Source organism: Frieseomelitta varia, unplaced genomic scaffold (assembly GCF_011392965.1).
Source record: "Frieseomelitta varia isolate USP_RPSP 00005682 unplaced genomic scaffold, Fvar_1.2 scaffold_190, whole genome shotgun sequence".
NCBI lineage: Eukaryota > Metazoa > Arthropoda > Insecta > Hymenoptera > Apidae > Frieseomelitta > Frieseomelitta varia.
Window position 1 is genome coordinate 179,028 of NW_025109639.1, and position 27,052 is coordinate 206,079.

Sequence of the window (27,052 nt, forward strand, 5' to 3'; positions counted from 1 at the left end):
ATATATATATATATATATTTTTTACGTTTATCAGACGTGACAATGAAAATCGTGAGAGAATGGGTTTGCATTTACAAGTCGTCGAGTTACCCAGCTATCCAGGCGGGATCCGCGAATTTAAAAATCACAGGACGGTCGTATTATTCGAATAAAGTCCAAGAATTAAAGTATATATGTATAATTATAAATATTTGTACATAATACCTGTATTTCATTCATGATGTTGCGAGCTCTGTGTAAATTTTTCTTAAAGGTGTGAGATTAAATGTTTGGCGAAGCGAAGTGAAAAAATAATTCTTGTATTATAATAGGATTATGACAAGACGTAGGAGTTGCAAGGTACATAAAAAGAATTTTTGTAATTATTGAATCGATATACAGCGGACGCTGAGAAGAAAGAACTGGCTGGCACCGATTGTAACGAAGGAAGAAATTGATAATTTAAACATCGCGAATTGTAAAACATAAATACATTGTGCGAGCCTCTGTTATGTATTTTATATATAGATTATACATATTATATATATATATATATATATATATAAAATACATATGACTAAAATATATATATATAAATATATACATAAATCAAATTGAATAGCTGACCGTTTAGAAGAGAAATCTTATGAGAGGCTTTTTATTTTTATTATTTGTAATTACCTAGTTTACATGTTCACCGTTTCGTACGATCATCGAGATCATAACAATATGTGTAAAGGAATAAAAGAATGATATAATAAATTACTAAATACAAAAGGAAAACTATTAAAATTAAACGTACGAATTATTTGAATGTTTATTCTTTGATTGCATTATATTTTTTATAGAGAGGAGCAAGTCTCAGCGTACCTGATTTAAAAATTTTAGTGACGAATGATATGTTTGGTTGAACTTATAAAAAATTTTGCTCTCGCTTTGCTTACATTACCATCTGCACATATATATATATGTTCTGAAGAATGAGTTAAATACAGTAATTACTTTGTACACTAGTTATACTTTTTATTTTGGCATTTTGCGATCCAAAAATTTGCGTTTTTTCTAAGTTTCGGTATATCCATAAAATTTATTTATTGAGTTTCACCTACACAATTGAACTCGACAACAAATATATAAAAAATGGTTTGTGTTTTTTAATATGCTTTAAATATAATATTAAACAATCTCAACAACTTTAAGTATAAAAAAAAAAAAAGAGAAAATCATAAAATTTGATGTTGGTAATGAATAATGTCATATGTTTTATTACAATGTATGACTTTATTAATTCCGCAAGTAAATTATATAAACAAATGTAATAAGTTCTCTTTATAATATATTACTCGTACAATACAATAACAATTTCTCTTCAATTATAATGCTAATACAGTCGATTTTATAATAATCTTAAAAATTGTAGTCAGAAATATTATCTTCATAATTGATCTTACCCTATAAGAGATGATTGCTTAGATTACAAATTAGACTCTTATTCTAGGTGTTCGATGATTTAGTTTTATTTCAAGAAATGACTACATTAGTAATTTTTTACTTTGTATCAATTATTAACTCAATATGCAGCTTTCTTCATTTCTTGATATTTTTTCTTTATTTTTCGCGTTATTTGGATTGCTAATCGAGGCACGAGAAACTGAGGTGGCAATTGTAAGTTTTAAATTGGACGATTGCGTACATACGGTACTTACTAAATTTGATACTCTGCAGTTATATGCTGAGCAATTTTTATAATCACAACTATTTTCATTAGAACGAAGATCTTCACTTTTATATGCTTCAGACATTAATTTAAATACTATAGGCATCTGCTTTTTACGTTTGAACAATTTACATTTAATTAATCTCTGACCGCACTGAGCACATGGGCCAATCAAACTCCTCGATCTGAAATTCAAGAACTCTGACTTTTTATATTTAGACTTTAAACATTTATTGCTTACAGTTTTCGTTAAAAACGATATTATAATAGCTTTTTCGTTACAACATGAAGATACTTGTTCTTTATCTGTATTTATCAAATTAATTGTCTTACTTTCGTGTTCTATCGGATAACTTTTTAATTCAGTCGTTTGTGTAATACTTTCTTCATTACAACATGAGAATATTCTTTTCTTAATTATATTTGCTGAATTAGCTGTTTCATTTTCTTGTTTTATCATCGGACAATTCCTGAATTCAGTCGATGTAATTTTCTCAATTTGAGTTGTTTGTAAATCTCCTTCAAATGTACAAGTTGTTTGAGTACAAACTGATATATAATGATGAGTTTCATCGTTTCCCGTTGAATTAATCTTCTTAGGCGTAGACGTAGCAATTGGTTTAAAATTCGATAAATCAAAAATATGAAACGATATAGACCTTGCACATTGAATTTGGGTACTTTTTATGCATTTTGGAGAAATATTGTTAGAACACATTGATTTAGCATCATTTCTTCCACAACTTTCATCTTTTTTATTATGATCTTTCGTACATGTACTTTCTTTGTCAATTTGTGAAAGAATTATATCTTGTCCTTTAACATGTTGTGAATTAAAGTTATTTTCTAGATTTATTAGCGAATTTTGACAATATTTTACGTTATCTTGTAAACGTGATTTCTGTATATAAATATTTTTCTTTTCGGGGTTTTGTGTAATCATATCCCTATGTTGTTTAATATTAGATTTTTCGCTTCTCTTTTTCTTAGCTTTTATACTTTTGTTTAGGAAGATTAATTGCTCTTCTAATGTTTCTGCATGTTTTTTAATTTCTTGCAACATTTTCCTGCACTTTGGTTCTATTATTTCTACTGAATTAAAAGAATCGCGATTCATTTTTGATAAAATAACTTCGTTTCTTCCGTTCATGTCGATGCAATTCATATGTTTATCCTTTGTTTCTTTGAACTGATAATTTTGATCATTAGAATTTTTTATGGCTTTATCCTTAAATCTTTTAACATCCTTCAGCATATTCTGTAATATATCTAAAGAACTATCAATCGTATTTATGCATTTATCTTCACATTCGTTGTGTTCTTTTATACTTGAAGATTTGTTGTCATATTCGTCTCGTTTTGGATTTAATATAGAACGGTTAATTTTATCGCAATTTGCATTACTACAGATATCCATACTTTCTGGAATTAACGAATTTTTTAATTTTTTCGTTACTAACATATTTTTATTAAATTTATTTCTTTCATACTTGGTTACTTTAGTTATTTCGTCTTTACTTTTGTTAATACAGATGGTGTTTTTAAACTTGCTGTGTTTCATTACATTTCTGGTAACATCAGGAGTTGTAAGAGAACTCATATAAAGAAATTCTTTGCGTGGTGTATAAGGTTTAAATAAACTTTCCGATTTCATAAATTCAGTATCAGATAACATATCTGGAGGTTTTAATTGTAAGTTCGTAGGATTTTCTAAAGTTGATTTTAAATTCACAGGATAACTCAAATACTTAGAAGAATTTTCTTTCACCTTATAAATTTGCTCCAAATTTAATGATAAATCGGTTTTTATCATTTTAGAAACTTCATTGCTATCATTTATTTGTTTTATAATATTGTCCAATCTTGTTGCTGGAAAATTCTTAGGCAATGTTTTACAAAAATTTGCAGGACATTGAGCAATTTTATTCGCGTTAAAATTTGCTTTAATATCATCATCAGCAATTAAATTTGTTACTGCAGCCTTATTCAACAGTGAAGTTTCCTCTAGAGCTGTTCCATTAATCTTGGAAAATAAGTTCGTTTTGACTGAATTTGATTGAAACTCGTTATTACTTGGTATTTTATATAATTGAATAGAATGATGAAGAAAAGGCAGATCGTTATTGTATCCAGGTTGTGAAATATTATTAAAAATTGAATCATTGTTATCTTGATTGTATTTTCTTTCACAGTGCATTCTTTGCATTGATTGCAACACGTTGAAACGATTCTTTAAACTACTAACAGTATTATGATCATATTTTCTATCAAACGAAGAGAACTGTAGCATATTCGATGCCGTAAGATCAGTTCTCATTGAATCTCTGTTAGCTTGAAGTAGTGAAGTATTTTCTTTCTGTATACAGTTATATTGACTTGAATGCATTTTGCAATCTGATCGTAACATTATATTTATACAAGGAACATCACATTGAGCATCTTGCGAGTGGTTACTGCATTCGACAACGATGGGATTTAATATTTGCACTCCGCGTCTTTCAGTCTGACCATCACATTTTCTCCTTGTTTCATTCTGGAAATATCTATTGATTAGAGTAGATTAAGTCACTTTATATAACCACATTTGAATCTACATTAAAACTGTCTGGTGTTGAATTTAAAGACCTGCAAATAAAAAAACAAAAAAGATTTCAGTAGATATAAAATATCAAGAAATTTTATTGACAATTCATTGTTAATTTTAATGAAATTTTCAGGAATAAATTTGTATTTATTATTCCCATGCAAAGGTATTAGTAGATAAATAATTAGTAGAATTACTACAAGATATATATACAAAATCATTTTTGGTAAAATCACAAAGGTTTTGGACATCTGACGAAATCATTCTGCTTTGAGACATCTGCTTCGTTACTATAAGGCGTAAATGGCGATTTTTTCGATGATGGATCGTGCAAGACATTTTCCGATGGCAAACACTTGCAATCCAAGGGAAAGGAATGTCGCTCAAATACCGATCGCGTGCCATTACGTGTATGAGGATATTTGGAAATCGCGGTGTAAGGTTTCTTCAGCCAGTCTACTTGCCTGGCAGTGTAATTTTTTGTTTTTATCATTTGAAACTTGAAAATATAATGCAGAGGAAAATTCAAGTTTTGAACTTTCTACGGAGACTATGAAAAACATGTCAATTGTGTAAAACATTATATGAGAATGATAAAAAAAAAAAATCCTCCTCTGCATCTAAAATTGCTACTACTAAATCAAATATTCTTCTACCTGTGTTTTGCATCATTTGTCTCATTAGGAATTTGATTATTAGTTTGATTAGGAAGTGAAGTTTGTGCGATTGAATCAGGGAGACTGTCTGAATATCTAAAAACAACATAATCGAGAAGTATTCGTATTTTGAATTTGTGCTAATTTAAAAACGAATCATTAAAATGACTTTTGTACATACCTACGATGTTCTTCTTCTTTTCTTGCGCGATCAAATCTTTCATTCGTTACTTGTCTACGAAGTTCGCTGATTTGCTTGGAATATTCTGCAGCTTGAGTTTGATACTGTCGAAGTTTCGCCGATTCTGAAGACCTGTAACATTAAGAAAAAAAAAAAAAAAAAATGATGTCTGTAATTAAAAGTTAATATCTTATTAATTAACACTTGTACATCATAAATTAATTAAAACGCCGGAAAATTTCTTACAAAAATTTAAAGTTCTGTTAAAAAGCTTACTTTTCTATATGAAACGTGTTAATTACTTCAGTTAGAAAACTTATCCTAATACTTAATACTATAATAGTTAAATTTCTTACAATTTATTTTGAAGTTCAGACATTTTCTGCCTCAATCTGGCCATTTCATTCTGGAGTTCCTGATTATTAGTCTGGACAGTTATAGACTCTTGTCTCGCTTGATCTAACAGCATTTGAAGGCGCTCAACTGTTGCACGGTCCTTAGTCATTTGGTCTTGGATTACGGCTTGCTCCGTTTTTAATTTAGCAATTTGCATATCATACTAAAAATCAAACACAAATTAAAAAACTGTTTTCTTTTTTATTTGTTGTCACTAGCTGAAATTCACGAATATTTACCTGCGTTTTAAGTGCATCCTTATCATTTAATTGTTGCATAAGGGCATCTTTCTGTTGATCTAATTTCATGCATAAATCTCTAACAGCAGTTAAATCAGCTTCTGCAATGTGCTTCTGTTCACCTTGTTGACGTAATTGTGATTCCATACTAGCTACAGTTTGAGTCAGTTCACTGATCTGAAAGATTTTTATTAGCATAATTTTATATATATATATGTTCTCCCACTTGATTAAATACAAATTTTCTATTAAAACTCCTATAGCTTCTTTGATATATTTAAAAAATATTCAACCTGCGTTTCGTAGCCTCTTATTAAGCTATCCTTGTCCGCTAATTGTCGTTCTAAATCTAACAGCTGATCTTTAGCCGTTTGGAGTGCTCCTCTTGCTTCAGCTGCTTCAGATTCCAAACTATGGTTATTGTTTTCTAAAACAGTTGCCTCTAAACTCAGGCTTCTGAAGTGATTCAACATTTCTGTCCGTTCATTTTCCTGTAAAGTAAACGGAAGAAAAAGATGCAGCAAATTCTGCTATATTTTACAGATATTATGATAGTGGTACATTTGTAACTGTTACAAAAAAATCACTTCGAGGTCATTTCACATTACTACAATTATCCACGAACCATGTCAACGTTGAAAGAATCAAACTAAACTATTCTCTCCTGAATGAGACGTATGAAACAGTTTGTTTGAATATCTTCTTCTTTATGATCTTAGTTTCTCTGTAAACTTGAGTAACCATTACATGTATTTCTTTTCTGCTGTACTTTCATAACAATGAAATGAATATTACTTATCGAAGCATAATGTTATTTCTGAAGTCAAATCAATAAAATTGATGACAATTGTATGTGAATAGTAAACATGACAATCTTATATGAATAGTAAAATCTTATATTTAGCAAAGGATGCAAAGTTAATTAAAAAGATACGTTAAATATCAATATAATAGTATAAATAACAGTATATAATAAACATAAGAAAAATAACAGAATGATAAAAAAAACATAAAAAAAAATTGGAAAATAATAAATTTTATACAAGTCTTGCAATAACGCCATTAACACCAAAAACCTTAAAATTTGTAAGAGTGAAAAAAATGAGTCAGATTTAAAATTTAATTTCAATAGAATCACCTTTCTAGTAAGAAGTTCCTCAGCCCTACGGACTTCGCTAACATAAGTTTGAAGCTGTCTCTTCAGATCGAACGATTCCGCGCGAGACGTTTCTAATTCGCGCTGCAGGTTCCTTACTTCGCAAGTAGTCGCAGCTAAGTCATCCTGGATTCGTCGATTTTCCTGAATAGCGTTCTCCCTGTCGTACGAGGCCGTTTGCAATTGTCGCTGAAGATTTTCCATCTCCAGCTGTATCGATCTTAGTTGTCTGCTCTGATCCGCGCTTTGATCCACGCATATTCTGATATCGTAAAAATTAAAAAAAAAAATTACTCGCCATCGGATCGCACTACTAAAAGATCTAGAAGTGAAACGGAAATTCGAAAGAATTCATCGTTGCAATACGTTGCAATTATTTTTCGTCTTTAAGTGAACCGACTGTCTAATAAAGAAATGATTTGAATTATGTAAAAAGAAATCGCCATGAAATCGAATACTACATCAAAGTTTTAATATTGAATCCGTGCCTATTCGATTATGCGAATCACATGCTCAACCCTCGTGGCGCAAGCATCGTTCTGGAAAGAGGACAAGGGCAGCATGACTACGTTGACGAATTAGGCACCTATCGCGGCGAAGTTGCTTAATCCCTTCTTTCCCGAAGAAATATTTATGCGGCCAGATTTCGTTCCGTTTACGGGTCACGTAGTATCAAAAACAATTTTATTAGGGAGAAAAAGCTGAATACGTAAAAAGAGGAGAAAAGACAAGACGTAGAAAGCCTACATTAAATCACAACGTGCAGCGTTGCACGTTTCTATTATTAAAATATTCTAACTACTGAGACAAATCACGACTTCAATTTCAATTTCAACAGCGAGTGTCGATTTAAATGATATCTTCTTCAAATAATATCCCAACGTACATAATATAAATAATTAAAAGATAGTAAATGATTAAAAAATAGAAGATATTTCGCTTACTTTATTTATCTTCTCTTTATCGTTACTATGTAAAAATTGTGTAAAGGAGAGATTGTTCGAACAGTTTTCAACATGTGCAATATACAGATAACGAAAAATAAAATGCCGAGTATATAATAATAATTTAATTTCAACTTGTCGAACTTTTCATATTCAGTTTCAACTTCGTTCGAAAAATAAAAATAGTATCAAACAGATTAAAATAGCATTTTATAAAGACAACAAGGATAATGCTGTAGCTGGTTCATTCAAATAATCATCGATCATACGCGTCTCGATTACGCGCCTGCGTATTATGTAAGCGGCAATAACGCGCGGGCGCATAGTTGCCGGGATTCAAAAAAGGAAAAAAGTTCGAGAGAGACCTGTTCACCGAACAGACGACTTTCTCTCATCTCGACATCCTTCCTCGATGCCGGCAGCTTCCCTCGATCGTCCGTATCCGCACGACGCTGCCTTTTCCTTCATATAAAAGTGAAAATAACCTCAAGACGAATTTATATATTGGTCGAAGTCATTCACGCACGCATCAGATTCACGCGCAAATGCATCGTAAATACGCACGTTTCTCAAATATCGAGATATGGAACGTGGGATTTCGTACACAAATTAAAATCATAATATTTTAGAAAACATGTTTTCACAATCTGCATAGTTCACAATATTATTACAAATAATTCCAGCATGTAAATATAAAGCTTATATTGCATAAACTAAAAGCATAGTGTTCCCATATATTTTATATAAAATGTTACTATGATTAATCCCGCTGATGCAAATGTGCAAGTATGTAAATGTAACGATCTTATATTACATAAGTTAAAAACATAATGATGTAGAAAATGTTTTCACATTTTGTATAAAATATTATTATAGTAGACAAAGAAGTCAATATGTTAGCAGTTATTTCAAATAACACGATGGATGAAGAATCGATCACAATCGTGTGATAAGAGCGACCAGAATTGTGTCACGGACCTCGTGAAGAAACATACGAGAAAAATACTGATTTTAGATCTAATGCATATAGTTATATGTTAGATTAGATTGCGTAACCCCTGGATTTCTATTATCAATAGTATCACGTCACGTGATCAAGAATATTTTAATACGCACCAAAATAAAATAAATCGGAAAATACAACGAAAAATAACCATTTACATCTTTAATTTATAATGTTTTTGTATTTTATCATTATGTTGTTCCAAACTTAATATGCTGTATTGAAATATAATAATATTGCATTCATTGGTAATAAATTTTCAAAGAAGAACAAATGCAAGAAGGGACTGTGTAATATATATGTATATACCGTAAACATTAAATTGAAGAAAAATTTTTCCGTCTATCAACTGAAGTTACACTGGCTGGAGAAAAGTGAACTTATTCTACATAAAGGAAATAGGAAAACTAACGTAGAAAGCACCGGGTTCGCATTCAACAGAACGTTCTTGTAATATCCATTATAACACGTTAATGTTTCACATTATAATAACTCAATACAAGATTTATAAATCAAATAAAGAAATGAATTTTAATTAATTAAATTAAACAGAAGTATTATTAAAGATTTTTAAATACTTGTTAAGGATAGTTGAAAGATTTTAAAGTACTTATTAAGAATAGATAAAAAGAATACGTGTGAATACATAGAAATAGTGTAAAAATCGTCTTCATATATTTCCATATATTTCAATATTTTCTGTTTCATTACTTTTATTTTTTAATAATATACTGTACGTTTGTTTTAGGTATCCAATTACATTTTAGACAAGTAATCGAGAGCCAACGTCCTCCGGATGCAGGAAGAATATAGGAATGTGTATATATATAAAATGCTGAATAGATAAAAAAGAAAACGACAATTTATGGCGTTCATGTAAACGTAAATTCTCGTATACATCACATGACCAATGAAACGACCGCGGAAGTTCACTGGTATTCATTTCCCTTTCGTTTAATTACGGTAAGAGTTTACTTATTTTCCAACCAGATATGCACTTTCATAATCGCGACTCAAACGTTGGAAACCTTCAATTTACAGTTACGTTTAACGCGCGCATAATACATTGCCGAAGAAGCGAAGGAAAAAATTACGAAAGCACGTATCTGCATATACGCAATGTCAATAAAAACTTCGAAGTATTATCTACTATTAATCGTTGATACTACAATTTGATAAGCGTTGTAAGTGACTTGCGCTTTCTACGAAATAAGAAAGTTTCACACTTTTTCTTCATCTTTTTTATATTTTATTTAAATATTTTTAACTCAAAAATTAAGAACGACAATACTAAAACACGCGTCATCTTTACGTTTCAATTAGTTAATTTCATATTTTTATCATCTTTTATGTTACAGGTGAGAGAAGAATCATTCTGACGAGAAAAGAACGAAACGGGACATGAAGAATTACGAACGAAAGATTTGCCTCGGGACGAAATTCAAGGTTTTCGTGCGATGACGAAGGTCATCATCATATATACGTTAGACATTGTCATTGAGCAAGGCATACTTTCATTCTCGTTCGTCCTGAAGAATGTCCCTGAAATCGAAGCCGCGATAAAGAAGCCTGTTCGCGTAGGCTCGCGCGATTATGTTGTACGCCTTCGAGAATTTTGAATTCCTTTCATGGAGGTTCCGAGCCATCAATGTGATCCCGTAATGTGGCGAAATGTGGCCACGTAGCTTGACAAGTACGATTGCAAAGTTCATTCTATCCTTAAGATTGAATCATGACTCAAATATATGTTAAGCAATGAAATTTCCCAAATTTCTTCAACGTTGCTTCGTAGAATAATTATTTGTACGCTTAGAGAAATGGAACGTGAAATTCTTTATATATATATATATATATTTCATACATTTAAACTGCGGATTTTGCAGCATTTATAACATTTTTTTTACAAAGAAATGGAACAAAATGGAAGTTTGTTTCAACGCGTCATATTTTCGCATATAATTTCTGCAACTTTTCAATTTCCTACAAATGCATAAAAACCTGCAATCCCAGCTAGCATTATAATTTACAACCGATGAAGCAAATCTCGAAGTTTGATAAATTATCCTTGTCGTGTGGATTAATTTCTAAAAATCGAAAGACAATTTTCCACCTGACTGAGGAGGCAAGTGAGTGAGAAGCAAGTTTACTAAAGAAACTAACAATAAGATGGTCACAGCATCGTGATCGGAAGTTCACGAAATCGTTCACACGGCCAAGTGCATCGCCCTGGATGGCTCGAGCCGGCATCTAAGTCGATAGGAGAGAATGCCCGGCCAGAATTCTTTACCGGTGCTCGGTGTCAAAACGAAACGCCCTTTTAGAAGTGCCATTCACCTCGGCCATTACACGCAAAGGGCAATGCACGGTTCCTCGAAATGCAGGGAACGTAAGCGCGTGAGAAGCACTCGTAACAGGATGCACAGAACCGTTGTAATCTTTTCGACTCGTTGATCCTAGAGATTATGCCGATACTCCTTGAAAAAGAATTTGTCATTACTCCGAATCCTTGTACAGAAATCACGTTCTAACCTTTCCCCACCATGCGAGAAATGTTTGTTACAAAAGTTATGTTGTAGAATTTACATTTAGCTCATTCCCTCCATAACCAGAATTTTATTTATCAATAATTGTAACTATTTATTCCAAATTCAAATTTAAAATCTGTAATTGTTATAAATAAGTAATTTGATATTTTTGTAATAATGTATTGAGATAATGAACCATTAAGTATATACAAAGTAAAATTCTCAAAATTGTACATATATATATATAAGGACAATAATAACGAGTTAATTTATGTAAGTCTTGAATTACGAATCATATCTTTAAGATGAAGCGTTAAAAGTTATTCTGTTTGTTAAAACGAGAGTGAAAGAAGCTACCTCATTCAATTCAGGATAGATGCGAGAGGGAACAGATATTAAATGATGGGGCAAGATTAGATGAGTCAGATTGGTTTTTTTTAAGAGGTCTCGTCTGATTGACTCCAACGATTGGATTTTCTATTTGGTAATCGGTTATGTCAATTACATGATTCGGAGTTGTATAATGAGGTAATTCGAAAGAGGGAAATTTGATGACACAAGCGTGAGTTTCTAAACTGATGCTTAAAAATATAATAACATTTCTATTATATATAATTTGTATTTTTCTATTTTTAAATATCATTGACTTTCCACACTATAGTAAATATAACTGATGCTTAAAAATATAACATTTCTATTATATATAATGTGTATTTTCATATTTTTAAATATCACTGACTTTCCACATTATAGTAAATATATAATTTAAGCAATATTGTCAGGAAATAGCAAGGAAGAAATACAAAGTACAACGACGTCTTAATATTTCCTGAACTATTAATCTTCTATTCATAACTATTAATCTTCTGAGAACAGGTGTTGGATTATTTCCGTCAATGTACAATACTTTGTAAAACTTTATAAATTACCGAAACGAAAGGGATAGGAATGAAAACCGCTTGTAAGTTTTGAATTGAAGGAAGAAGACGAGAATATGTCATTACGTAAGCGAAAGTCGAAGTTTTTGTAGAAATGGTTTTTGCAGTAGAATCAATAAAAATGATTTTCTTTTTATTAAACTTTTGCTGGATGAAAGTAAAAGAACTTCTGTTCTGTAACGTAATACTTTCAAATAGATGCAACAAACTCTGATTTATTGATACAACATTTTTAAAAAGTTATTCTGAAAGTTTTCTTTGAAGCGCTTAGTCATTTGTATGATTCATGCAGTTCTTTCAACCCTTATAATATCGTATAACTTGAAAGTTACACATTCATATATTCACATTTTGAAAATTTCACCTACTTATTGTTTCATTAATACATCATTACAAAAATACGAAATTATTTATCCTTAACAATTGTTAATTTCTAGATACAGTAAGCAGCTACAACTGATTAATAATATTTTTCTCTTAGAAGTAAATAGAATTCTGAAAGATTATCACCGTTTAGTATCACTTTATGACATTAATCATAAAATACGAACATAATCCATCTTGAGTAATTAATAAAACGTATCACAATATGCAGGAATCTCATCCCTCAAGTGTCAAGTCGTCAAAATCGCTAGGAAGGCTTCAACAACGAGACAACTTATCCGCCTCATTTAACAGAGTCAAAGGTCTTGAGAGATTTCTCCTGGAATCCATCTTCACAAAGATGCCAATTTACGGACATCCGTGTACGAGGATCTCAAAGACTCCAAGGGGTTTATGACGGTTTCCGTTAACTGATCCAGCCGGACGCTGACTCCCGTTCTTTCCGAATTATGCAACACACCACTCAGTCGACGAAAGTGCGTTCGTGCAGAGTTGGACGTCCGTGGCGACCTTTCGGAGGTCGGACGTCCAACGAAAGTCTCCGATTCCATGAAAATTGCACAATTGGAAATTTTCAAGGGAGTAACAAGTTCGTCATGGTGGCGAGAAGTTTCATTTTCTTCATCAAGCGATATTTACACACATGTATATGTATATAATATTTGACTCGTAGCATGTGACACTTTCGACCAATAATGAACACTCGCGTGCTCTGTCTTCGCGATTGTGTCGATTAACTCAACATTTGTTTAAAAGAGGATACCAACCGATTTCCATTCCTAAACACTATTAATTTCCAAATAAAGAGACGACACGAGTAAATTAGACTTCAGCTCCTATAATCCATTCGATTATAGGAGAAATATAATAATAATAAAAAGAATATAACAAAATATAACAATATTTATAAAAAACGAAGATTATCAGATAGTGACACGTTTCAAATGGATTAGGAAATTATTCGATCATCACCTCATTTTTATTATACATCGAGTGTTACGAAAACTCACGCACGAGTTCCAAATCACGGAACTATTGTGGTTCTGTGTCTGATTCTCACTCCGGTATTGAACCGGATACGCGATAGAGGATTTTTGCACTTAAGAACGTGACGTGGCGAACAGATGCAGTTGAGAAGGCGTTTATGGTAGGATCAGGAATTTTATCCTACGCAGTTTTGTCGACGTAATCACAATCCATTCGGGTATAAAACGAACCTACCAAAAAAGAAAAGGAAAAAGAGTGAGACGAGCGCTGGTCTATTTGGTTCTTGTCTTGGAGAAGTTAGGTAACAGCACGAAGTCGCTGTGAGGTGATTCGAAGTCGATGTTCAGTCTTGCCGCGGTGCTCGAGCTAACACCATCGCTTTTCGTTTCGTGCACGCCTCGTGTCGATCGCAGGATGTCAAAGGGCCGCGATAAAAGGACACGGTGAACTTTGGTGAATATCTGTGATGTGATTATCAAAACGTTCAGTTCTTAATCGCCTTCACCATGAGAACGACATTGTAAGTCATCGTTTATAGTTTCATCAACGATCGATCAATGATTCATTTATTTCAATTGACCGTTAATTATATTTGTATCGCCATGTTACTGTTCCTCGGGGAACATGATATTTTTCATCTCTTTTTTGTAAGATACAATTAAAACGTCGTTTCTATTTCTTACGTAAATATTGTCGAATTAAATAAAAATTGTAATACATTAAGCGAAAACAAAAATTACCCTTTAAATCTGCATAAAAATATTGAAGATTTTCATTAAACTACTTTATGTGGTACACGTAGAGGTCGAAACAACAATTATGATAAAAAAAAGGAGCATATTTAAAATACACCAGTAACGAGTATATGATAACTCGCGTATAGTTAAGACAATTAAAAAGCGAATATACCGTCAAGAAATATCGCTTCGGTGCGATACAAATATTACCAAGAAGTGCAATTATTCCTTCCTGAAAAGCAATGCTTAACTTCATGAAAAGCAATGCTCGCTACTTTCTCAGAATAATGTATTGTATTTCGATTTCACAAATAAATAAATTCGCTAATGTTTGTAAGGATACAAAGTTCGTAAAGTTTCTAAATCCTTTCTTTCCTTTTGATTTAATGATGTAAAAATTTTTATTTTCATTTAGTTCAATAATAAGTCCGTTACAAAACAAATTGGTTAAAAATTTTTTTATAATTAAAAAAAAAAAAAGAAAAAAAGATTTGTTGTGTACATTTATGATGAAAGTTACATAATGGCATTGGCTAATCTTGAAAGGTCGTTTCGTTCCTCTAATACAAATGCCACGACCTGATCTTTGCAAGAGATCCTTTAGCGAGATTATAGTTCAATGTGATTTTATGAGATTATTCTGTGATTACATCTCTTGTTATATAAGATCTTGCACTAAAATGATTTAAGCAGGGCACAATAGCTCATCTAGAAGACAATGAAAGTTACTTTAATAACGAAGGTTCATCAAGCAGAATTTCAGATTAGTCACACTTGTTAATTAATGATTTTTACTTTCAATTACGACAAGCGCCATGGAAAATGATTATTTTTTAATTTAAACTGATTGAATTTCAAATAACAGCTGATTTGTTGAATTATTGAAAAATTAAAGAAAATGTAAATGCTGTTGTGAAAGTATACGAAGATATTAATCAAAATTAATATACGTAACGAAATACCAAGTATTTGTTTTTTAAATGTCTATGACTATTAAACGACTAGATTTCTTTCGAAGAATTTAACAGTTATTAGAGTTAAAAGATGACGGAGAAATATCATTATTTCTTTGTTCAATGATTATTAAGTAAGAAATGAATTTAAATAATTAAGGTATCGCATTTCTAAGATTCAAATCAAATAAACATGAAGGCAATCTCACATAGAGCATCAACATAAGCAAACTAACTTAATTATTAGAATAAAAGGGAACAAAGTAAAAAACTCTAAATTTCAAGTATCTGCTTGATGTATGTATGTGTATCTTTAACGGCCACGCAGAAGTTGAAAAATATCACCTACCCAACTAAACGAACGACAATTAATCGTTACATTTCAACCGCGTGAATAAGGAGAAAGCTAGTTGGCAATGAAAGTCCGAAGTTAAACAATTATCTTGATGCTTTTCGAAGATACGTGCAAAGCACGTATCTTGAAATCTAGTGGAATTGCCGGCCAGAATATTAAAGGTTCTATTCCAAAATATGCGACCTACTACTGACATAACGCTTCTGATTTTTATCGCTCGCTCCATTATTTTTATGTAACGCACATAAAAAGACTGAAAGGTAGACGTGAAAGAGACGTGAAAGAAATAGTACAAACACATCAGACACTGGACCAACGATAGATGACGAGTTACATCATAGGGGATGACAGATAACAAGTGTGCAGCATGAAATAACAAGTGTCTCACGAGAATGGGAGTTGCATTGCATAATTATGGAAATAGAGCTCCATTTATTGAGACGAAATTAGCTACACATGTCTATAAATTAGTGTTAGTAAAGAATTCTTTTTTTAATAAATGTCAATTCTCGTTCTTTATTGAACTCTTATTGTTTTGCTATTAAATGTAATTGGATCATTCTTAACTAGCGTTAAAAGAACTACAGTCATTGGAACAAAATTAGATACATACATTAGTAAAGAATACTTTTATTAATCAATGAATATTAATTCATTCTTTATTCGAACTTCTCGCAGTTCTAGTATTAAATCGTCACTTAATCGTTCATAACTAGTTAAAAGGGATCGAATGGAAATATGAAGTCTCGTTTTGCAAAGAATGTCACGAATTCGACTAATAGTAGTCATACATTAATCAGAAAACAAATGATTAAAAAAATCATACCTATATCGTCTGTCATCGTTACTCCTATCCAAACAGCTATAACCTTTCAAAGAATTCATGATCATTACTTCTTTTCACAATAAGTGCCACCGATGATGTTCCCGTACGCCCATCGTTACTTTTCAGTAATATCAGAGTAATTAGAATAGAAGAAATGAATCAAACAGCTGCACTAATAATTTTGTACGGAGCACTACCATCATTATTGCAAACTGTGTCACTATAGTTATTTTTACACTTTCTGATACTCGATTGTTTATTGGGGAATATTTTCAAGTTTTAATAAACCCGATCTCGTGTTTTTATCTTAAAAAAAAAAATCTATCGAATTAAACTTGATCGAAAGTAATTGAAAAATACACATTAAAAAATTTACGTAATTTCGTGCAAATTCTCTCGGTTAATCATTATAAATGAACATAGTAATTTATCTTGATATTTACGTAATGAAGTGCAGTAAACGTGAAAATTCTGACGCAATGTTCCCTCGTTCCCCAGTAAATAATTAGCCAATTAATTAAAAACATCAATTCCACGAATGTTCGTACGAATCTTATGTCTAATACGAATAAAAACATTCTTACTTTTCACTTATAAGATGTAATCACCACTGAACGTTTATACTATAAAAATTGTAAAATCTTAAAATCATTTTTTTTTTTATCCATTAAGTGCGACAGATATTTCAGTTATAGTTTATAAAGACAGATACTGTGTATTTTTCTCTTTTTATGGAAAATTAAATCCTTCTTTCTTCTTAGAGCTTTCAATGCAAACTTTAGAAATTTCAAATATGATTCTTTTTGCTTTTACTATTTAAACCATTCAAACAGAACCAACAGAGTATCATAATAAGGAAAGTTCTAGGTTGTTGTAAAGTTTGTTAAATAATTCATTATTTTGTAATAAAATTATTATTCCACAATGCACGATAAGAATGCGTAAATACTGCTTTGCCAAATAAATCTCTAATACTCTCACTTTTTATTTGTGCGAGGTGGTCACACCAGTTTGACAATGAGTAATAATTATACAGGAAAAAGGAAGCTCGGAAATTCCGCAACTCGCGATAGTTCTCTGACGACCGTGCGACTTTCCTTAATGAGCGCCAACAAACCGGAACCGCGCGAAATAATCTGATTTGTTTACTATAAAATTGATGACTTGAAAACTCATCATCAGTTACATTGATCATCTTCGAAAATATTAGAACTTCTATGAATATTTACATGACATTCGTAATGTTGTCATAAAATTATTACTACAGAAATTCTATAATTGTAGCAATATCACATATGCAAATAAGTAGCAATTTATTCGTTTCCTCGAACCAAGAGTGTCACGACTCTCATTTGAAACACCCACATAAAAAAAGACAATAAAAAAAAAAAACGTAATTAATAAAACACCAGAGAACGATCGACAGAACTCGTCCCACTACTGCAATGGAAAGTCATTGAAGAAAGCTTGTCTAGCAACTATTAAGATCTAAGTGCCAAGGTTCCTTACATCCTGTAATCGCTTCCTTGATTTTGGAATGGATAAACGCGCGTAATTTCGCGGATTAAATACAACGTAAATTTTCAACAATTTATGATAGAATATCCATTGCCAATGTTACTTTTTTATTTAAAAAAAATTTTTTAATGGAAATTAAATCTTCTAATTCGACTCTAATTCAAACAGATCGTTTGAAATCATTCAGCTCGTCTAAAAATGGGCAAAGTCAAAAGAGAAAAAAGAAGAAAGTGTTTTTGCTTTCAATTTGCAACAGTTATACGACACGTATATAGAGACATTCTTATTCCACATGCATGTCGTCATCTCAAACCAGGGACAATGCCATTGCCATAGTGAAACAGTGAAAGTATGGTCATTTTATTTCTGTCGTGCTTCTGCTCTTTTCTACCAGTACCCTCGATCTTGACACACGTAGACATGAATACATGACATTTTCTATCGCAATCGGTGTTTCTCAGTTTCACATGCTCGATTAATGTGGAATCGGAGATCTTTGTTGTGATATAACTTTAATTTGTATTTGCTCGTTCTCTTAGTAGGAAAATTATTATATCATTGTATGTAATTGTAATTTATATCCCAAAATAATATTGTAACTTCAGAATGCTACCGTACTTCATGCATTTCATTCAATTTTCAAATGCGTTTCAGTGCTTTACGAGATGTATTAGTAATTCTTTGGTTCGCGTCGATTGTTCACGTAAAGTCAGCAATAATGCCTCCACCATGGGCAGATCCGTCAAGCAATCCCTGCGCTGCTCAACCACGTGGCTGGCAATTGTTATTTTGGCCGCCGGATGGAAAGTGTTACAAAATATTCCAGGCAGGTGCTGCATTTCTCTTTATAAAATCATTGGAGATTGTATATTAGAGAATCAGTTTCTCATATTTTTTCTTTTTCTTTCTTTTACTTAACTGACATTAAATATAATCTAATAATGGATTTGTTCGACAGATTGGAGCTCCATGTCCAGAGACAATGGAACTTGGTCCAGCTGCCGGTAGAGGTGGAACTGTAGCTGAATGCAGATGTCCTCCAGGAACCGCACAATCTCCTAGAGATGCTCTTTGTCACAAGATTTATACAAGAGCATCCTGTCCAAAAGGACAATTCTTCGCACCCGTACCAAAGACTTTTGGAAAGTCTAGGTATTACAACAAATCTAATAGATCTTCGTTTAAAAACTTATTTAATGCAGCATAATTAATACGAAAAGTCTAAATTTATTTTATTTCTAAATAAAGATGGGGAGTTTGTCATGATCCAGAACAATGTACAGAGAAAGGAGAAATTTACTGGCCTAGGGATGGCAAATGTTATCCCAAATTTAGCAAAGGACCATGTCCAAAAGGTGAACTCCTCACTGTAGATGAAGATGGATTAGCGATATGTTCTTGTTCTACAAATGGAGAACTTGGACGATATCATTGGGCAGGTAGTATAGGTGGCTGCCACGAACATTACACTAAAGGACCATGTACAGAACTTGGAGAATTATTTTTACCAGGTGGTATATGTGGTTGTCATTCTAAATTACCCCATTATCATGAACCAACTGGAATGTGTTATCAGTTAGGTAAGACAACTCAGAATACAAACGATAGAAAAAAACCTTCTAATCTATCTTTTAATTTATTGTTACTTCACACTGTTAAAAATACATTCATTTATTGACAGGTGGTATCGGCCCATGTTTACAAGGGCATCATTTTATTGTAACAAATACAGTAATCAATGACAAAATAATTCGAGCTAAGTGCGTATGCAAGCCAGGTCATGTTCTCTATGAAAATGGATTCTGCTACAGACTTTATACAAAAGGGCCATGTGAAAATGCTTATATGTTAATAAATTCGACGACTTGTATTCCTGTACCTTGCAAACGAGGACGACTGTATTTTCCACAAGAAAAGACGTGTTACAAAATAGGAACTAGAGGACCATGTCCCAACGGACAAGTTGTTTTATATGATTATAATATACGACCATCCGTTGATGGAATTAGCTATAATGGAGTATGTGGATGTAAAAACGTATTGACAAACTCGGAAAAATGTTCCGAAGAAGTTAATGATAGCTGTGAATCAACACCGGGCATGATAGAAATAAATAAAACCTGTTATAAATTATATACCCAAGGCCCATGTACTGCAGGAGAATGGTTAGTTGCAAAAAGAATGCCAAAACAGAGCTTATGGGAGAACGAAGAAACAGAAACAAGAGCAAGGTGCGAATGCAGACCCGGGTACAAACGAATCACGGAAAATTCACAAATTGCTGAATTAGAAAGTAATAATCTTCTTTCTCCGGGTGGTTGTCAGCCACCCACAGTAAGTTTAGCAAAGTTTCTCAATGAAAAAGTGAAATCAATAAACTTTTAAATATAAAAATCGGACTATATATAAGAGATGGTGATAAAATGAACTATTTACTATATAAATTTTTTAGATATTCTGTGTAAATAATGATGTACAAATCTTCTGCATAAAATGTTCCCAACAATCTCGTGCAAATTTCTCAAATTTCTATTTATTTAATATATTAGTGCTATGAAATTTTTTTGTTTATTTTTATAATTAGGTTTATTCTATCTTAAATCCTACTGATAGATATATCATTAGTCTAATTCTACTATTTAATATTTCTCTATTATAAATATATATGAAAATATTTTTATCAAATCTAATATTTAAACATCACTTTCACTGCCAATCTTTTGTAAATATATACAATTTATAGTGTTATGTTCATAATATAATAACTAGGTTTTTGAAAACCAACTTTCTAGAATGTATCAGATTATAAATTTATAAAATTACTTATATGTTACTTACTCGTTTTTGTGTTGTAGGTCACGAACCTGTTGCTCCCTTCCTATTAGTTGTTGTTCTTTCATTATAATTTCTTTTTCTAGAGTAGCTATTCTTTCTGTCTTCTCGTCCAATACCATCTAAGATAAATGACTCATTAACTTAAGTATATTATTGATTATTTTGTAACATAATTATATGTATTACTTACTTACCAATAATTGATCCTTTTCATGATCCAGATGTGTCATATTTGCTTTAAGATTAGTAATTTCTTGTTGTAATTCTTCTATTTGATTTTCAAGCTGTAACTGCTGCCGTTCCATGGTCCGATTATGATCCAACGCTTTATTTAATTCCGATTCTGAGTGTGTTAATTGATTCTGAGCATCTGTTAAAGCCTGATCAGTTTGATCTTGTAGAGCTCTAATATATTTATTAATTATACATAAATATATCAATAATACATCATAAAGAAATATTTTTGTATTGTAATTTCTATAAAAATTTTTAAAATGAAAAATAAGTAATACCGAAGTTGAAAATATTGTGTCCGCTGAGTTCCTAATTCTTGTTTAGTTCGTCTTAATTCTTCTCGCAAATCTTGTAATTGATCTTCAAGTCCATTTATGGTAGCTCTTCGTGCTCCTTGTGTATGTAAGAGTTCTTGTCGTTCTTTTTCTATTTGTTTTAATCGTGTTTCAACATCGGTCAAGTTTTCTCTTAAACGACGTTGTTCAGATGTGTGTGCTTCTGCTGCTATCTGATTTATAAATTGTCATATTCATATAACATCAATATCAATAATTCAATTTAACAAATTACCTTCAATCTTTCGCGTAATGCATCACGTTCTTCGATTAAACGATCAACATCAGCACGTGCAATATCACGTTCATGTTCCAGACGTTCAATAATATTCTAAAAAATATTACTCATAAATTTTATTACAAATTCTTAAAAACATTTTATAGAAAAGAGATATTATGACTATGAAGTTTTTCTCTAATAAAGTACAAATTGCAATTTTATCCAAAAATAATAAAATAAAAAATAATTTGCAATTTTTACCTTCATTTTATCTAGATCTTTAATAACTGAAGCAGAACAATTACATGCAACACCACGTTTACATAGATTGCAAGATCGACAAGGTATTTTATGTTCAGTTTTATAAGTTTGTAAACGTGTTTCTAAATTAGTTTTTTCACGATATAATTCCTTCTTTTCTCGCTGTAATTCATCTAGTGCATTTTCTTTTTCGTTTAACTGACATTTTAATTCTCGAATTCGTGACCATAGATCAACCTATTTTTGAATGTAAAGATAATTATTTAAAACTTTTGTACTTTCTAAATTACTAAATAAATAGTAATAAATTAAATGAAACTATGAGTACATAACAGATGACACTTTACGTGGTCTTTTTCGATCACTTTATTATAGTTATCCTTAATATTTTTATATTCATTTTTGTAGAAATTTCGCTCTCTCCTTAATTGTTCAATAGCTTGTTGTAACTGATAAAATAAATACTGATTAATATATTTATATCATTACAAAACAAGTATGTAAAAGAAATATTTTTTATGAAACATACATCATTTATTTCAATTTCTTTCTCACATTCGGCATTATTTATTCCTTGAAGAAAATCTTTTTCTCTATATGGTTCTTGAAATTCTATTCTATTCTCTCCTAATAATTTTAAATAGATTTATGAATCTTTAAACATAAAATTACTCTTTCTTTTTTATTATATTTTATATCTTATAATTTTACCTTTATCATAACTATTCTGCCGTCTTTTTTCTTTAGCACCTTTTGTTCCATTATCATCTAATATTTCTGTTCTATTCATTTCTTCTTTTAATAATTTATTGTTATATTGTAATTGAATAATATCTTGTCTTTGTTTTTCATTTTCCTTAATTAATCTTTCAATTTCATCATTTAAATTTTTTTCTATAATATTATTAAAAAAAATATCTATTACCTTAAAAATTATTTAATTATATTAATAGTAATCATATAAAAGTAAAAATTCTGTATACCAATTATTGTTAATTCATTTATTCTGTCAGTCATCTGCTTTTTCTCATCTAATGTAGATTCCAAAGTACGTTCAATATTACGTTTCTCTAATTTACAAGTTTCTAGATCTGCTCTTAATTCTTGAACTTCTCTACGCTCAATGGTCAATTCACCTTCTAATACATGTACTCGTGCCATTACATTCTCTAATTTTTCCTGTATGAACATAAATTTCATAATAATAATTATAATAAATTGTAAATATAAATTACACGATTATTGTAAATATTAAAATATAATCTTTGATAATTGATTACCTGCAATTTAGAAACTCTTCTATTGTTTTCTTTAACTGCAGAATTACAATCAGCTTCCACAGCTAATGCAATGTGATCTATATCTCTTAATTCTTTTTCTAATTCCTCATTTCGATCAGCAAGTTTCAGTGCTTGAGACATTGCATCATGCTGTTTATTTAAAGCTTCTGTATAGAATAAAATATAAATATATATTTTTAATATAATTAATATATTATTATATATATATTTATATTTATATTAATATAATATTAATATATACATTAATTAGAAGAAAATTAATAAAAGAATTAATTAAAAGAAAATAAATTGTTTACCTTTTAATTGTTGCTCTAATTCTAATTTTTCTTGTTGAAGAACTTTTAATTCATTACTATCTATATTGAAATTGGATGTTACAAAACTGCAGTCTGCTTTTTTACAAGCACAATCTTTAGAAACAGCTAAATATGGTCTACCTCCTTCTAACATCTTCTTTAATCGCAAAATTTCTTTTTCCTTAGTAGTCAACTATAAATATATTTTTGTAATATATTTTTATCTGTCCTTTTGATCAATTTTTGCAAATTTAAATAAACATGCATATACTTAGTATCCATATATCCTCTGTTGTTAGTGGTAATTAACAGTAAATAAAACATTTAATACATTATATAAATTTTTTACATGCAAGCAGAAGCAATTTAAACTCATGCAGATGTAATCGATAGTATTATACCTGACTTTTTAATATTTGTATATTGTCGGTTTGTAAAGAAAGTTCTCCCTTTAATTTTGTTACCTCATGACTTAAACAATTCATCTTATGATCAGCCATGCTTAACAAATCAACAATTTTTGGTTCCACTACACTTAAATTTGGTAACGGAGTAGATTTATTTCCCGTTTTTGGTAATGGTTCACTTTCTATAACGGGTCTTCGAAGTGGAAAAACAGGACGTTTCTTAGAAGCTAGTAACAATCAAAATAAACATTAGTAACAATAAAACATAACAATTTAAAAAAGAAAATATTATTTTCCAAGATCATAAACAAATTTCTATAAAAAGATAATCTCAAACGTGACAAAAAATAAAAAATAAATATAATTTACCTAGTCCAACATTACTGACAGTTGGTTTTAAACATTTTCCTTGCAGTTCCAAAATTCTTTTTGATTTTTTAGCAGATTCAGCTTCAAGCTCCTTAATTCTATGTAAATTCCTAGAAGATGCCAACTGAAGATCATTACATTCACGTTCTAATTTATATACTTCCTTCTTGAGATCTTTAATTTGCTTTTGATGACATTCCTTTTCTTTTATCAAATCTAAGTGAAGCTGGTTACATTCTTGTACTAGCCTTACATTATCACATTTATACGGATCAATTGTTGATTGTAACTGAACGTGTGCCTATTGATACAATGTAAATATTAAATTATATAAATATAATAACAAAATTGAGTAATATAACTTGTTTTTTTCATTATTCTAAAATATCTCACATATTTCTCTAATTCATTATTACATCAAAGCATTACAGCATATTCATTGTTTTATACAAAGGGTGTTTTAAAAATACATATTCAATATAATTTTAGATTGAAGACAAAAAAAAAGACTTTTAACTTAAGACTTTTAACTTAACAAAAGCACAAACCTCAATGTTTTCTTGAGCAATGCTTTTAAAATGCTTTAAGCTTTCTGTTGTTTGTATCAAATCAGCCAATAACTTCTCTATCAGAGGAAGTGAGTCTAATGTAAGTGCTTGTTTGTATCCTAAGCTATCTAAATGCTTGCGGACAGTTCGATACCTTGCAGTTATGTTACATTCATCTTCCAAACTCATTTTTATAAATTTTATAAAAAGCTAATTTCATTAATGTTTCATGTATGTTTATATTCCAATAACTAGAACTTCATATTTTTTAAAACGTAATTATATTTACAAATTTATTGCAGGAGTTTTTCGGCATACAATTAATAAAAATAAATGTTTTCAAATAATTAACGTTAATATAACCAAAATATTGAGAGTACAAAAATGATATCTCATCATGCTACACTAAATCTATAAATCTATCTCAAAATATTCAATTTTTGAAAAAACTACAATTTCTTTTATTATATATTTGCATTGTTTCTTACAGATTACACGAACAACATTGTTTATTACTGTACTTTCTAGCATGTCCCGTTAGGTGTTAAACATTATTCAAAACTGTTACCAACATTATAGAATGTCATTCTTATTTACAAATGCTGTATTTCAATATGTGTTTGTACCTAACGAAGATTATGGTAGTTTATATAATTAATTATTTATTAAACAAGGTAAAGAATTATTCATAATATATTTTAAAATATTTTAGAATATTAGAGCTAAATAGTATAGAATATGATTTTAACTATATTTGAATATTTTATAAAATATAACCATTGACATTGACTAAAGATAGAATAAACCAAACATAAAACGGGACTTTTCAGAATACAGATGAGGTATATGAATACCTCATCTATGGTCCAATCACAGACGAAGTATAGGAATAGATATTGCATCTTATGGTTTTTCGTGGCCCGTGACTTGAAATACCAACATACTAAAAAAATCACTGGATTTTTAGCGCACTCTATGTTTAAATACGGTGAGTTGAAGAATTAGTGAATGCGCCAGCAATATGATTTTTAAGAACCATTACAGTGTTGTTAAACATTCAATACTCAAACGTGAAGTTCATCTGTGATTATACCAAGTAAAATGATACAAGAAAAATGGTTAATTCTAATATCTCCAGATTCCAAAACATGAGATTAGTATTTAAAATTATTCCATTTTTTACCTTGTATTTACACATGTGTCAGAAAGAGCTCTATTCGTGTTTTACGAATTCATCCATTGGTTTTTCATTGGAAACGATAAAATCAATACTTATAACAGGATTTCATATTTATTGAAATATATTTAGATTGGTATTTAATCTGAAATTTAATCAAACAGAAGACATAGACTAGATCTATTACATTTTATCAACTCATATGTTTTGAAATATCCATCAAAATTTAAATCCATTCAAAGTCTATGGACTTCTACAATATTTAAAAATGTAATATATGTTATCATAAAACAATTCACTATAATTTTAGAAATCAACGATATCTCTAACAATTCAAAAAAACCTTTAATTACATAAAAACTAAATCGTGATCGAAGTCGCATAAGTCATATTATTTTTAATATTATATAATTTATAATTGTATTACAGTAATGCAATTAATAATTGCATCATAAATAATAATGATTGTCCTGATATCACCACGTTGCTACGTATCGAAATCTATTCTTGTTCCATCTATCCTCCATTTATTTAAAAACAAATTAATTCAACAAAAAAAAAAAAGAAAATGCTTTTGACATATGATTACAAAATATCATTATTTAATATCTTATCATTCTGCAAAAAAGCAACAAAAGAAATTTTAAGAAAAAACTAATGAAAAGTAAACCAAAGCACAATATATTAAAATACAAATCATACTTTAAACTGATAATAATTAAACCTAAGTTATAATTGATTTAAAATATTTTACAAGTTTAAAGCAAAAATAAAAATTGTTTCATATATAATACATTATATTTACATATATTTATATTATAGCAATAAGCGTATCACTCTATAAAATGTGCTCACAGTGAACTTACAGATATAAACCATCTTATGATAAACTAAAATCAAACGTACGCAAATTACAATTAAAAAGTATCAGAAGCATATGAGAATCGAGAAGGTGGCACGACAAGGCCACGCCTCGAACGGTTCTACTGTT

The 27,052-nt window shown here is 30.3% G+C and overlaps 2 protein-coding genes and 1 long non-coding RNA gene across 9 annotated transcripts; 2 read left to right on the forward strand and 1 right to left on the reverse strand.

The window, feature by feature from the left end:
• Positions 1–4,099: 4,099 nt before the first annotated feature.
• Positions 4,100–25,440, reverse strand: LOC122539080 (centrosomal protein of 135 kDa-like). 2 transcript variants are annotated; one of them, XM_043673684.1, is made up of 21 exons: positions 24,885–25,440; positions 24,337–24,637; positions 23,962–24,194; positions 23,561–23,753; positions 23,244–23,410; positions 22,947–23,142; positions 22,675–22,857; positions 22,493–22,590; positions 22,311–22,412; positions 21,964–22,200; positions 21,718–21,813; positions 21,426–21,655; positions 21,108–21,318; positions 20,917–21,032; positions 6,891–7,170; positions 6,046–6,243; positions 5,753–5,929; positions 5,474–5,676; positions 5,118–5,249; positions 4,937–5,032; positions 4,100–4,321 (listed from the first exon to the last, which is right to left on the reverse strand). In XM_043673684.1, exons 1-21 carry the CDS (start codon positions 25,071–25,073, stop codon positions 4,267–4,269), a joined length of 3,693 nt encoding a protein of 1,230 aa, XP_043529619.1. In that variant the 5' UTR covers positions 25,074–25,440; the 3' UTR covers positions 4,100–4,266. The 2 variants fall into 2 exon arrangements, with proteins under 2 accessions (XP_043529619.1, XP_043529621.1); XM_043673686.1 differs by lacking the exon at positions 4,937–5,032.
• On the forward strand, positions 7,311–12,488 carry LOC122539082. Its single transcript, XR_006308984.1, has 4 exons — positions 7,311–7,749; positions 9,604–9,818; positions 11,752–11,942; positions 12,151–12,488. It is a non-coding gene; the product is annotated as an uncharacterized LOC122539082 (long non-coding RNA).
• LOC122539081 lies at positions 12,828–20,598 on the forward strand. 6 transcript variants are annotated; one of them, XM_043673687.1, is made up of 6 exons: positions 13,933–14,209; positions 17,428–17,430; positions 18,733–18,904; positions 19,037–19,230; positions 19,327–19,658; positions 19,760–20,598. In XM_043673687.1, the coding sequence occupies exons 1-6, from the start codon at positions 14,196–14,198 to the stop codon at positions 20,461–20,463; spliced, it is 1,419 nt and encodes a 472-aa protein (XP_043529622.1). In that variant the 5' UTR covers positions 13,933–14,195; the 3' UTR covers positions 20,464–20,598. The 6 variants fall into 6 exon arrangements, with proteins under 6 accessions (XP_043529625.1, XP_043529622.1, XP_043529623.1 ...); XM_043673690.1 differs by lacking the exons at positions 13,933–14,209; positions 17,428–17,430 and adding an exon at positions 12,828–13,347; XM_043673688.1 differs by lacking the exon at positions 17,428–17,430 and having other exon boundaries at positions 13,935–14,209.
• Positions 25,441–27,052: the final 1,612 nt, after the last annotated feature.